Source organism: Argentina silus (genome assembly GCF_951799395.1).
Source record: "Argentina silus genome assembly, chromosome: 3".
Taxonomy (NCBI): Eukaryota; Metazoa; Chordata; class Actinopteri; order Argentiniformes; family Argentinidae; genus Argentina; species Argentina silus.
The window spans coordinates 22667957-22680927 of NC_139657.1; the positions used below are offsets into that span (position 1 = coordinate 22667957).

The window sequence follows — 12971 nt, forward strand, 5'->3', positions numbered from 1 at the left end:
ATGAGTGTCGTCTAGACCACAAGTGATGGTTAGTGGCCATTTTGAACATGGGTATAAAACCAAATCTGTGATGGCTAAAAATCTATGATAGCTAAAAATGTTCCTTAAGACCTTCCTGGCTCTGTGTCAAATTTGGTGCTTTTATCACATAAGGCACAATGTGGCATAGGCATAATTCAAAATGTGGCCTCTAGCCGCCCCACTATTAGAAATGCATTTCACTGTATACTTGTATGCACGTGACAAATAAAGAATCTTTAATCTTGAATCTTGAGAAATGTGTACTGCAGTGAAGACAAGAGACAATTCTAAGTTTTGCAAAAATATGGTTGCAGCCTTGGCTTTTTTTGACCAGGTTTATCTGAATAAAGTCTTTGGAAAATTCCTGGGGGGTTGTTCTGTCTGTACTGTGGAAAATGCTGTCACGGATACAATGCTGATTCCACATGGGTGCAAGGCATTGGGTGTGGTGCAAGGACTTTACTACAATGCAGGCGCTACAGAGGTGCTAGCAAAGCACGTAGTAGGGCCTTTTACTGCCTCCTGAGGTGAGTTTAATACTGAGGTGAGCCTAAATACTTCATTATTATGATTTAGCCTACAATTTGGACGAATATTATTGAGCTAGTGTAGTATGAACCATATATAGTTATAATACAACATGTGCCCATCTATAGATCCGTGCTAGATATGTTTATGTTTTTGCTAAACCTAGTTCAACCTAACTTCAGGCTAAAGCTAGACTTCCAATTTGACATAATTTCCCCACGTAGGCCTATCCCTTTCCATGCATAGGCCTACTTACGTTTTCTTTACAGCCTCTTCTCCCTTCTTATATTATGTTTGTTTCCTTCCAGCAGCCTACTGTACCTAGTAGGCCTACACGTGTTCCTCCACATGACAATGCAAGATGGATGTCACATGTTCACAACTTTTGCCATGCGATGGATTGGAAAAGAAAAGAGACCAGTGTCACACCTGTATGGCAGGTCTGTGGAAGCATTTGTACCTCCTCTCCTTTGTCACTTTATATTGTCACTCTGTATTGGAAGTTACAGCAGCCTACTGTAGGCCTACATTGACACTTAGCAGAATAATAGCAGTGGCCTATGTTTGAAAACATATGTTATATCTGCTGTCATATAGGCCTAGGAATATTGTCCCAATTCAGGGGGCTTTAACTTGTTAGATTATTGTTACTAACAATGTTAGTAGTCAACAAATCAGGCAAGGTTTTATGCTGATCTAGCAATTTAGGTAGCTGTGATGCATGTAACATATAGGCAATATATCTGCAAACATACCATGTATCACTCTCACCATCTAATTTAGGTCCACTTTTTCAATCATACCAAAATCAGCTCAAAGAGTAGATGGAAGTATTATGAACAAATGACCTTAAAATTACATGACTAAAAATATTGAATTTTTATTGAGGGTTGAATAATAACAGATCTACAGACAAGGCTGAAGAGTCACACTTTATTTACAAAAATACTGAGAACCAAACAGACCAGGGCGAGAAAGCGTGATCGCAGATGTTCCTACAATAGCAGCTAATGGCACCTTGCTGGATGTAGCACGGCTTTTGTGAAACAAACAGTAAGACTTAATGTTAGCCATGACTTTAACCATGTCTGAGCCATGACTTGAGCATTAGTGTGTGTTGTTGCTGCATTAAGTGTGGGTCCGGTATGGTGGCAGTCTGGGCTCCAAGCAGCAGGATGGGCCCCTTTACTTTCTGCGACGGGCGGCGGCTCCCTTCTTGGAGCTGTAATGGGTTAAAAAGAGAATTTTGAGTGAGATAAATCATACACAGAGACTGCTGTTTTGTTGCCCTGGAAGAATGTTGTTTATCCCACAAACTATCTTAAAAGTTAATGACATAGGACTCTTTGGGCCTATTCCATTGAGTACTTGGATAAAACTATTTATCCTAGTGGTACATTTGTCAACAATCAATGCATTTAGATCAAAAGTATTGCCAAATGTAAGTAATTTAGGTATTTTCTAGCATTGGTCTATAGTAGCTGAAGAAAAACAAATAAACATTGACCTAACTGCCAATTGTCAATAGTGATACAATCAAATCACACACCATTCAAGCAGATCATGGAATTAACATGCTTTTCCTGATGTCACAACATGCAGCACTTACCTACATGAACATGGAGTGATGATTATGATGAAATGAATTTAAGAAACAAAATATTACATTAATCACTCACTGACCCAGGATTCATTATCCTTATGGTCATGAGGATTCATGTAATATATGTTGTCATTATGAAGGAAAGACATCTGTCCTTGGTGACACACATGAAGGCATGGAGACATTAGAGAGCAACATGGAGAGCAAAGAAACATGAAAACATAGTAATTCCAAATTGGAATGGTATTTAGTTAACCAGTAGGTGGCTGTTAGAAATAACTTACAGTTACCATAGGTTTTGATGCTTTTATGTCTTTTCTTTGCCCTCGAAACGGATGACATTGTGACAAATCCCCACAAACATAAAACACATGGACTAGAGAGATCTATCTCTGTTACATCACAGGTCAGGAACGTGATGCACAAGATAAAGAGTAGTTGAGTACCTCTTTGTTGACACTCAATAAGTCTCAGTCATCTTGAGCATGGGTGTAGGCCTAAATCTTCTATAGTTCAGGTTGTAAGTGTGTGGTCAAAGATGAAGCACTAGTGTTTGTGGCCTTTTGTCCAAGGTTGTTTTTACCCATCTGCTCAGCATGTCAGGACAAATTCAGAGGAGGATGACTAAGTTTGCCCACATTTAAGTCTCATTAAGCAAACTGGCTATTGGATATCTTCTCAGTACCTTTTAAATGAGGACAACTCAACAGTATTTCATCTCAATTTAACTTAATTATTTTCAGCCATAAACTGACATGAACTGTCCTGAACAGTTATGACAGTTATGTCATGCTGATGAAAGTATTATGTGGCCATTCTATGGTTAAAGGTTAAAGGTTTTGTTTCTATTTAACTTTAACTGCATGATAATTGGATGAACGCATTTCTAGGAATGCACCAGATTACCATGCTGACGTCTGAGTAGGTAGAGGAGTGGAATTATACTGCTCAAACTACAGTACTTACTGCTTCTGCAACTCATCAATGCGGTTCCTGAGAGAGATGACCTGGAAATGACACATCAGTACGTTTAACAGGGAACTGAGGCTTTACCTGGGAGGAGCCAGAATCTCTCCTCTCTGTGGACTGCTCTGTGGCCAGAGGTTGCCTGTGGGGCCTGATGGGAAACCAAGACTGGACACACACCTAACAGACACTTGCTGAGGTGGGCAAGATTCCTAGAATCAGACCTGTGCTGTTCTTGATCATTGATCTTCTGTTGGCCTTTTGTAGTTTATTAGTCAATTTATTATTTCGTTTTTATCAAATAAAGGGAATGATAAGCAGTAAAGGAAACTATTTGTGAGTAGGTTTTTGTATGTTGTCTGTGTGGGTATTGATTTCCCAACTTGCCAATGATAGATAGCTATGGGGACGAGGACAAGTTAGAGACATTTGGGACACAGTTAGGTTCTGTTTACAGTAGGACCGAAATACAGACAGAATCACTTACCTGTGTAACACACCATTTCTTTAGACCTGATCATAATGCTTCGTTTTTTAAGATCGCAGCTTAATAGGCTCTATGATTTAGTCTCAGTTCAGTATGATATAGACAGGACAGCACCGTCTCTGGAATTCCATACTTCTCTTTTCAAAATGTGCTGCAGCCTAAACAGTTTTTTGCCAATTCTACAAAATGGATAGTTAATCCTATAATTTGTGTCTTTCATGGTGTGTCTCCTCGACCTGTGAACCTTTGCCCTGTTTCCGTTGTTCTTGTGAAGTTTCCCATGCTAACAGAAGCAGACCATGCACCGCAGAGGGAGCCCCTGCGCTGTGACATCTGCTCAGCTTTACTTACAATTTACTCAGCTCCTCCACTCTCTTACGCAGGGTTGTGACCTGGAGGAGATCAAAGCAGAGCTGCGTTCATATCTGAGAGGGCGTGAGGCCACCAAACGGATGGAGGGACTCTGATCTGACTAAGGGAAGCCTTTCATTTCCTAGGAACACTTTTTACAGTTTTACCAGTAATGTGTTGATTGAACTTAACCCCTGTATTAGGTCATGGCAAATACCACTACCATCCACACTGCCACAGGCCACAGTCATGTCCAGATGTTAAACTGGAGAATGTTATACTCTAAGAACATCTCCAGTCATGTCATCAGCTCAAGTCTTGGGTAGAGGAAGTAAAAGGTTATATCATGTATTTCAATGTGTGTAATGCACACAGAATGGTGTCCCATGAAATAAAATAAAACATTAATTTATTCCTGCAATACTGTATGTAGCATTACTGTAATATACTGTATATCAATCCTAATTGTCTATTCCATTTATACAGGGCTGGGAGTACACTCACCTCATACTTCTGCCTCTTGAGCCTCTCCATGTGATCAAACTTCTCAGACTCAAGAGTCTGCATCCATTCTTGCAGCTCCTTTGCCTTCTCCCTAAAGCAGAGAAACACAGACGTAGGTGAGATCAGATACTCTGATGACATTCTACTGTAGTGACTGTATCCTGTACAGGACTGTATGTCCTGTCAACCCAAGTTACAAGAACTGAGAAAGGACAACTCTCATACTTCAGTTTGTCCTCATTCAGATGGTCAATGTTCAGGGCCTTGCGTCTGGATGCCAAGATCTTCTTCTTCTTCTCTCTCTCAGTCTCCTTCTTTCCACCTCTCTTCGAGTCAGCCTGTTAAATGAAAATAAGTGTTTAAAAAGATGCACAAATCGGATATATACCGATTGTTTTGTCTGATATACATTATTCATGAAGCTAGTAAGTGATATTTATTCCTTTTGGGAATGTGTGGTCACCTTCTGCAGATAGCTGCTGTAGTTGGAGCCCATGTTGGACAGGGCAGATTTTTTCTTTGCCTCCTCGTCAGCCTTCTTCTTCATATCATTCTCCTCCCTCTTCAGCCTCTCCTCCTGTATGAGAGATCATAGCACAATTTCTTTGTGAGCCACGGAGATGTTGACGGAGCACAGATAGTTCGGGACAGCAGTACTTGTAGACACAAACCTCACGTTTCGCCTGGCGCTCTTTCTCCTTCTCAGAACGAATCCTCTGCTGCTCTGCCCTCTCGGCCCTACGCTTCTCCTGCAAAGAGCACATACAAACGCACATGGTTGTTATATCTTTGACCACTTTAAGTCGCCAATAGCGTCTCATCATTTCTCACTTCACAGAGTGAAATCTTAATCACTCACAATTCTCTCCTTGAGGGCGATGATCTCCTCCTCCTCCTTCTTTCTGGATTCAAAGTGCTGATCAATCAGGCCCTGCAGCTCGACAAGATCCTTGTTCTGACGTTTCTTCTGGATGTCCTGTTAGTTTAGAGAGTAGAATGACATGTCAACTTTACGCCAACTCCAACATTAGCCCTGGTATCCAGTCATGACATTGTGGAATCAGTTAGTGGTTATATGCAGTCTACTCACATCAAAGTCCACTTTCTCGCCATCAGGAATCTTTGGTGCACTAGGCCTACGGAAAATCAAACATCGAAACATATTGACCACCACAGCTAAAAGCATATTGGTTTTCAATGAATGAAAATGTTAGATGGTTCCGATAAAAAAAAAATGTTTACAAAGAAATCTGTTCAAATTAGGGGTTACATGAAAAGGTGATGACTTACTTGAACTTTGGCTTCTCGTCTGTATGTTAAGAAATGAAGAGGGGGACAAGTACATGTTATTGGGTTAGAAATGCACACAAGAGCATTTAAAGCCAATTATTATTTTTCAGGCAAAATAATTTCAGGCTTTACTTGAATTAATATTTAATTGTTTTCTATGTATGTTTTATTTACTTGTAATAAAAAAATGAGTCAGCAACTAAATAAACCAAATTGTAGCCTTGCTTCCAATTTGAAGTTGTGAATGTTTGTTAGTGCTTTGAAAACCAGCAGATAAACAACAAACAAACATAAATCAAAACCTCACATATTCAGACACATAAACATATTTGCAAATTAAATTATTATGTTTTATTCATATGAATACGTTATAAGTCTATTGAATTGAATTCTAAAGTATTTTCTAATCCTAGAATAAGAGAAGTTTATGAGACAACTTTTGGGATTTCACTATGAACTGAGACATTTTACAATTTTCAAATACATATTTGAATTGGAAATACGACTCCTGAAAGACAGGTAAAGTTCTTTTTACTTTACTTAAAAGAAAAAAGTAAAATGTGTAATGTATTTTGACCCCCACACCATTTTCACAAGCAGTGTCTTTTGAGGGTTTCTTTATTATAAGAACAAGCTATAAGTCTGGTTCCTCCTAATGTAATGAGTTTGGTTGCATGCCATGCAAATTATGAGTGTCACAGCAGAGTTGAACAGTTGGGTCACTGCGCAGTTAAGAGAATGTTAGCATTTCATATTCTTTCACCCTTTTTCTCCACTTTTCTTTGGACTACAGTACCATCTATGAATTTATTTGATAATTTACCGTGGATTTCTTTTAATCGTGAGAGTTTTACATTTTCTTCTCTTTTTTTTTGGAGTCAGCCAATTTCGCAGTGCTCCTTGATTTGACAGACAAGTAGGACTGGGAGTGACATTGTGTAACCAGCACACAGACATTCCTCTAATACAGCGAGCCCTCAGACCTGGGACATGGACAACGCAGTCCCTCCAACCAAAATGACACATACGTAGAATTCATCTTTAATCAACATACCTTCCTCTTCAATGGCCTCTGCATGCAGCAAGCAATGAAAACAAAAGCAAAATAAACAGCATTAGCATCGGCAATGAGAGCTGCATATTCACTAGCTTGCACTAAGCATGTCTTACTGTAGCTTGAGCATTTTGCGTTATTTTACTTTTCACATTTGTAACATGAATGATACTTGTTGAGCTAAGCACTATAAATCACTTTTGAGGCAAAGTCTGTGGAAGAAAAGTGGAGGATTTGTCTACTTGGGAGACTGTCCATCTCACAGTAGCACATCAAAGTATCATTCAGTTAAGAAGGGACAATGATGTCCTTCAGGGTAAAAAGATAACAAATATATTAAGATCAGGCTTAGAGTGGGAGCATCGTGATATTTTGTTCCCATCTTAGAGTAACAGGCATTAAGGTGCGAGATGGTTGTTTTGATACACTGATGTTAAGAATTACATCAGGAATCAAAAGTAACAGTGACATTACGCTCATCCAACCAATTGCCATCCATTTCATTATCAGTAATGGTGTGGAGCTGCCTTGTTGAATGCCTAACAGAAATGCATAACGTTTTGGCTTGCCTTTAGTTATGAACATGATCAGTGCTTTTGTTTCAATAGGGATCAGAGCTGGGGCATTAGCAGTCTAATGCAATTAGAAATATATGAGCTCAAGTCATTGCAAAAGCAATATGGATGCAGTTTGGGCTAAAAGCAGAGAGAAGGGTAAAGTACAAAGTGGGCACATTTACAATCTAATGGGAACGTATGTACATACACCCATCTTCATAAGTTTGGCCAGATATGAAGGGAAGGTACTACATTAGCACATCTAGAACAGGAGAGTGAACTATATTAGTCGGGTCTGTCTGGCTGTAAGAGGTGGAGCGCACTGCTGCATCTGAAAGGATGATAGAATACCCCATGCCACATACCTTCCTCATGCACTTCCACTGGTTCTGGCTCAGGTTCTGGCTCAGGTTCTGGTTCTACCACTGGTTCTGGCTCTGGCTCTGGCTCAGGCTCAGGCTCTGGCTCTGGTTCTGCCTCTGGTTCTGGCTCTGGCTCTGGCTCTGGGGCCGCCTCTGGGGCCACTTCTACTTCTACTTCTTCTACTACCTCCTCTTCTACGGCTACACAACATGCAGTGAGTAACCAGGGAGAGGAAGGGTGATGAGAGGTTAATGGAAGCATGAGAAGAGGGTGAGTCATTTGAACAAGAGAGAGATAGAGATGTTTGGTTAAAAGATGAGATGAGTTCAGGGTAATGACCACATGGTGGTGCTGAAGCAGAGAAAACAGCAAGCAGTTATGGGAAGAAAAGACCACTGGTCAGCGTAGATATTCAGAAGCAGTACTGGACAATGTGTAATGGCTTCCGATGCACGGGCACCTGAAAATGACCAATGCTTGGTATGGTAAAAAATAAATGTAATATGTCTGTTGGAGATGGAAACACTCTTATGTCAGCTGACCATATTACGATATGCTACAAACAGCCTGTCATTTCTTATTCTGTTTGCAGATAAGAGATATTTTCCATTAGGACTATACATACAAGAAATTAGTGAAGTGCAGGGTTTAAATGAAGAGATAGTGTTAGAGTTATCCAGCAGGCTGTGAGGTACAGTATACATGAAGATTCTGAACACATTCACAAACACAATGAAGATCATGAAGAGAAAAGTGAATGACAAATTAGTATAGATGACGTGAAAGTTTTCATCTAGAGTTATTTAATTTTTTACCTTCCCCATCGACATCTTCATTTTTTTTCCGAAAAGAAAGGAGTAAAACAATAGTATTACCAAAAGATCCTAGCTGTACCCAATTTGTCAGCTTGCTGTAAATATAGGTACAGCTAGGAACCATGCATACACAATACAGTCCTCCATAGCTGATCGAATGACACCAATGTCACCATTGTGTTAAGTGGGCTTTTGAGCAGATGACATGGCATTTTACTAAAACATTATAAGGATGGATATGATATGCTCAATTCATCCCCCTCCAAAAAAGGTGTTTCTGTCTTTCCATCCAGACACAATATGCACAGCTTAGGAGGACAATATAACTTCAAAGTTTTTCCTACAGAGTTGCAGGATCTGTTGCTAACAGACAAGTACATAAATGTACAGTATATGATTGGACATTTTAGAAATCATTGAATGGTATGGATTTGATTCAATTTATGTCTTGAGTATAATTTAGATCTGTATCTTTGGTTTTGATCTCTTGTACACATATGGCCTATGTCCTGTTGTCAACATTGATGCCTGCAACCATGCATTAGTAAATCAGGGCTTTTCCACATTCGACAGATACAAGTATAATATATGAAGTCAATGTATGCTGATGTGCTGTAGAGGGCAATATTGGGCAACCCCAAGGAGTCAAGCCAAACCTGTAAAGTAATTTGTCCATTACATGTAACTATTATACATTGAGGAATGGAAAATTAGTTTGGTCATGGCCCACAAGATACTTGATGACTCGGTTCAGCATATGACTTACTTAATTTGTTTGTGCTTGAGACAGAATTATAATAAGAAACATGCTAATAAAGAAATATGATATAGGAATCATGATATTACTTACCCCCAACCTCGCTGAAAAGAAGAAAAAGAAATGGCATATTCGGTCAAAGTAAAAACAGCTTACCCACATGATGAGGAGAGGGGTGGGTGGTTAAGCGTCTAAATGAGGTAATAATGAGGATGAAAAATAATGTTGCCAATACTTACACTTCCTCTGTGTCAGACATGGTGACAGTGGACTTTGCACCTGATCACAGGAGAGGAAAGAGACACTTTCAGTAAGACAGCAAAGATCCCACACTGGCTGGTAGTATTTATAGCATGAGATTCTGTTGCTAACTTCTAGAATTTCACCTCCCATTACCAAACCCCCACCCTGCCAACATGCTTCACAAAAACTCAAGAGTAGACAATATTGAACAGTCTTAACAAATTGTGGTAGGGATGATTGCATAGAGATGTGTTTAATATAGTGAGGATCAAAACAGTGGATTGTTTTTATAATTAGCATTAGAAAATAAACTTGAAATTTGAAATTTGAACCACTCCTAATTCGGCATCTCAGACGATAAGTGAGAAGACAAGCCAAACATAGATCCATGTCAATGCTCCTTTTTCTCCCCGCTGCCTGAGAGATTCATGTCGGTGTCAGAGACCTGAGGTCAATGTAAAAGTCAAGTTATATGGCCCACAGCCTAACCCATTGCTTAAAGTAAAATTCCACTTGCCAACATAGGTGCTAAAAACATTTATTTTTAGAAACATAGTGCCCTAGATCTTTAACAAAAATTTTAAATGCATTCTCTCACATATAGGCCAAATGTAGTCATTAGCTTTAGCATTTGTAAACCATAACCCCTATAACTAGTAGCCCACCAAGGAGGCCTCGCACATCATAACTATTCCAAAACAGACAGCTGCAAATATCTTTCAGAAATGGTCCAGTATCCAGTTTCCAAGACACAGATCAGATTCTTTCTCTTGGAATAGGATCCATAATTCCCATTTCCTTTCCTTATCTGGGCATCTTTCTCACAGAGGCATTTCAGCCACTTCTCCCTGATATCATTTTGATGTATTACTTGTTATAATAAAGAAAAAGTGGAAAAACTAAAACAATACAAAATCATGGTATGATTTCTGCATTTCACAAATCACTGGAGTGTTTATCATAAACACTTTTCATTTGTAGAATATTCAATCGGGATTCATATGAATCCAGCCGACAGTTGTGGTTCCTGTAGGTGTACAGTAGCTCTTGTATTAAGTTAGTGTTTATTTGTCTATTCTATAGGTATGGCAGGCTTGAAGTGCTACCATGTTCTCGTAGTTAGAGGTCTGCTTAACTTAACAGAAATTATCCAATGTCAAACCTTCCTCCCTATGAGACCCAACCAATGCAACATATTGAATCCATTATCTGATCGCAAGATCACTATAGACAGATACAGTGCTAATTATTATTATATTGTTCTCGACTGTAGGGTAGTTCCAAGCATATACATATTCCATCATCGTTGTCTTCATTGCAATTGAAACCATTGGGTCAGTTCCACAACATAGCTACAAGCTTTAGAGAGCAATTTGTAAATCCCAGGCTGATGAAACACTGCTGAGTGCTCTGGGACTGACAGTAACACAGCAGGGGCCAGGCCAGGCCACACTCACTGACCTTACAGTGCCAAGACCAAGCAATTTTCAACGCATAATCCATCAACTTCTAACAAAAAAAAGCAACAACAACCACATACTTTTTCAGACACTAAACAAGCCCACACAAGCATATCAATACTCATATTCTAGAAAAAATAAAACATAAACAAAGTCAAAAGAGACACCATCTATTGATTAAGTGGGAAGCTTTTGGAGCTTGTCTGTGTGTTCCCTGTATACTAGCATAATAGCCTCCCATCATTTCTGTCTATTACCCTGATGGGTCCATCTCACCCGTGACTTCAACAACACTATGGAGCAGCCTCTGTTTTAAAGCTTGAGTGTTCCAACACAGTGACAGTGGTTTTGCACGTGTGGATTCAGCTGTTCTTGGAAGGGGGCAAGGGGGCCCTGGGTTCTTAACATTACACTTGATCCTTCTCTGTCTCACTCACCGTCTTTCAACCACTCTCTTTCTCTCTCTCTCTCTCTCTCTTACCTCAAAGCTGAAAGAAGTGAGCTCCCTGGTGGCCGAGACTGGCTGTAAGGTTCTGCAAACTTACCACGCTGATTATGTCCTTCTGTTATAGTGACACTTGATCCTCGGAGGCTTCCTATTGGCCAAGGCAGCGTCGGAGGCGAGGCCGCAGAGGTGATGTCGACGTCTTAGCCCCCCGGCACTCAATAAGGAGATGGATGGATTGTGTGGTAATGAGGGAGGCTCAAGTTTGGAGAGGGGCAGCCAAGACGCCCTGTTGCTATATTTGTTATCACATGAGGCAAGCAGAATTAACCAAGGGTCTGAGAGCAAGACAAGACAGGAATGTCAATGAGGCAATCATAGGGCAGGGTCTTTCCAATAGGTGAGGGAGCTCAGATACATAAACATAGTGTATAATCCCGGTCAATGGAGGACAGGAACCTGAAAAGTCTGTATATCTCAATTGTGTACGTTATTTGCTGAATCAACCAGGTCTAAAGCGGTCTCAAAATAGTCTTTGACCAGGATCATCTCATCAAAGTTCATAAACACGCACTGATGTGATGATGAGTGTGTCGTAGTCAGCCATTCTGTACCAGTGAGAATTAGACTCTCACCAGGGCCCAAAGACCTACTTTGCTGAGTAGTTTATCAGTGCTGAGATTATTTCCTTTTTAATTTTTAGCTTCTCGTAGTAATACTTGCAATATCATTTTTTAAATATTTTTTTAATTGATTTTTGTACCCCTTCATTTACTGTCTCATGGACACCTGACACGCATGGACTGATTTATTTAGGCATCCACTGTGCTCCAGGTCAGGGGTTGCTTTTCATACTATACCCAAGAGCTGTGATTGGCTAACAATTCGCTCAGAATTGGCTGTCTCAAGAATCTTTAGCAGGCTCATACTTCCCTGCAGGGGGCACCACACTGAAAGAGTCTTGAGTGGAGGATCTGGTCACCACAGGGTGGTGATATCTAAGGTGCTGTGGCCACCCCCTGCCTCGCTGATGGTCGCAGCGCGCTGTCACGACGGAGTACATTCTGAGCAAAGGGCTCAGATTTTATTTTTGGACTGCCATGGAGACTGTCCCTTCCATTTGTAGGAAGGGGGTATAGTTGAGCTCAACATGAACCTCCCGCTCTGACACTCCGGGCTGGGACAAGCAGGCAGCAGCCGGCTGCCCCCCAAGCAGCAGTCACACAGGTAAACAAACCACAATTAAGATTTTATGCTTTAGCCAGCTCATAGTAACGTGTTTATGCCATTGGCAAGTGCAGCCCAGAAACAGGTGTTTGGAGCCAGCCCCCGAAACAGGCTGTAGCCCCATTGTGACTAGCTATTTGACATGTCTTTGGAGAGCAAAGGGATTTTCAATGCAACATAAAACCCTCATCAAAATCGGAAGTAGGCTTAGTGTAAGGCATGTACAAGTGTGTGTTATGTGTGATTTGAACGCATTTAGGGTGCTGCATTCCAGGTGTCATAACTGGAATGGAATAATTT

At 40.4% G+C, this 12971-nt stretch overlaps 1 protein-coding gene and 1 long non-coding RNA gene across 3 annotated transcripts; both read right to left on the minus strand.

The window, feature by feature from the left end:
- Positions 1–1468: 1468 nt before the first annotated feature.
- On the minus strand, positions 1469–8087 carry tnnt3a (troponin T type 3a (skeletal, fast)). Of its 2 annotated transcripts, none has more exons than XM_083665829.1 (10): positions 7727–8087; positions 5751–5769; positions 5551–5596; positions 5320–5436; positions 5132–5209; positions 4924–5037; positions 4686–4798; positions 4461–4551; positions 3957–3997; positions 1469–1771 (listed from the first exon to the last, which is right to left on the minus strand). In XM_083665829.1, exons 1-10 carry the CDS (start codon positions 8001–8003, stop codon positions 1735–1737), a joined length of 933 nt encoding a protein of 310 aa, XP_083521955.1. In that variant the 5' UTR covers positions 8004–8087; the 3' UTR covers positions 1469–1734. The 2 variants fall into 2 exon arrangements, with proteins under 2 accessions (XP_083521955.1, XP_083521954.1); XM_083665828.1 differs by lacking the exon at positions 3957–3997 and adding an exon at positions 3119–3159 and having other exon boundaries at positions 7727–8078.
- Positions 8088–9388: 1301 nt separating this feature from the next.
- On the minus strand, positions 9389–11529 carry LOC310801840. Its single transcript, XR_014554122.1, has 3 exons — positions 11481–11529; positions 9536–9575; positions 9389–9400 (listed from the first exon to the last, which is right to left on the minus strand). It is a non-coding gene; the product is annotated as an uncharacterized lncRNA (long non-coding RNA).
- Positions 11530–12971: the final 1442 nt, after the last annotated feature.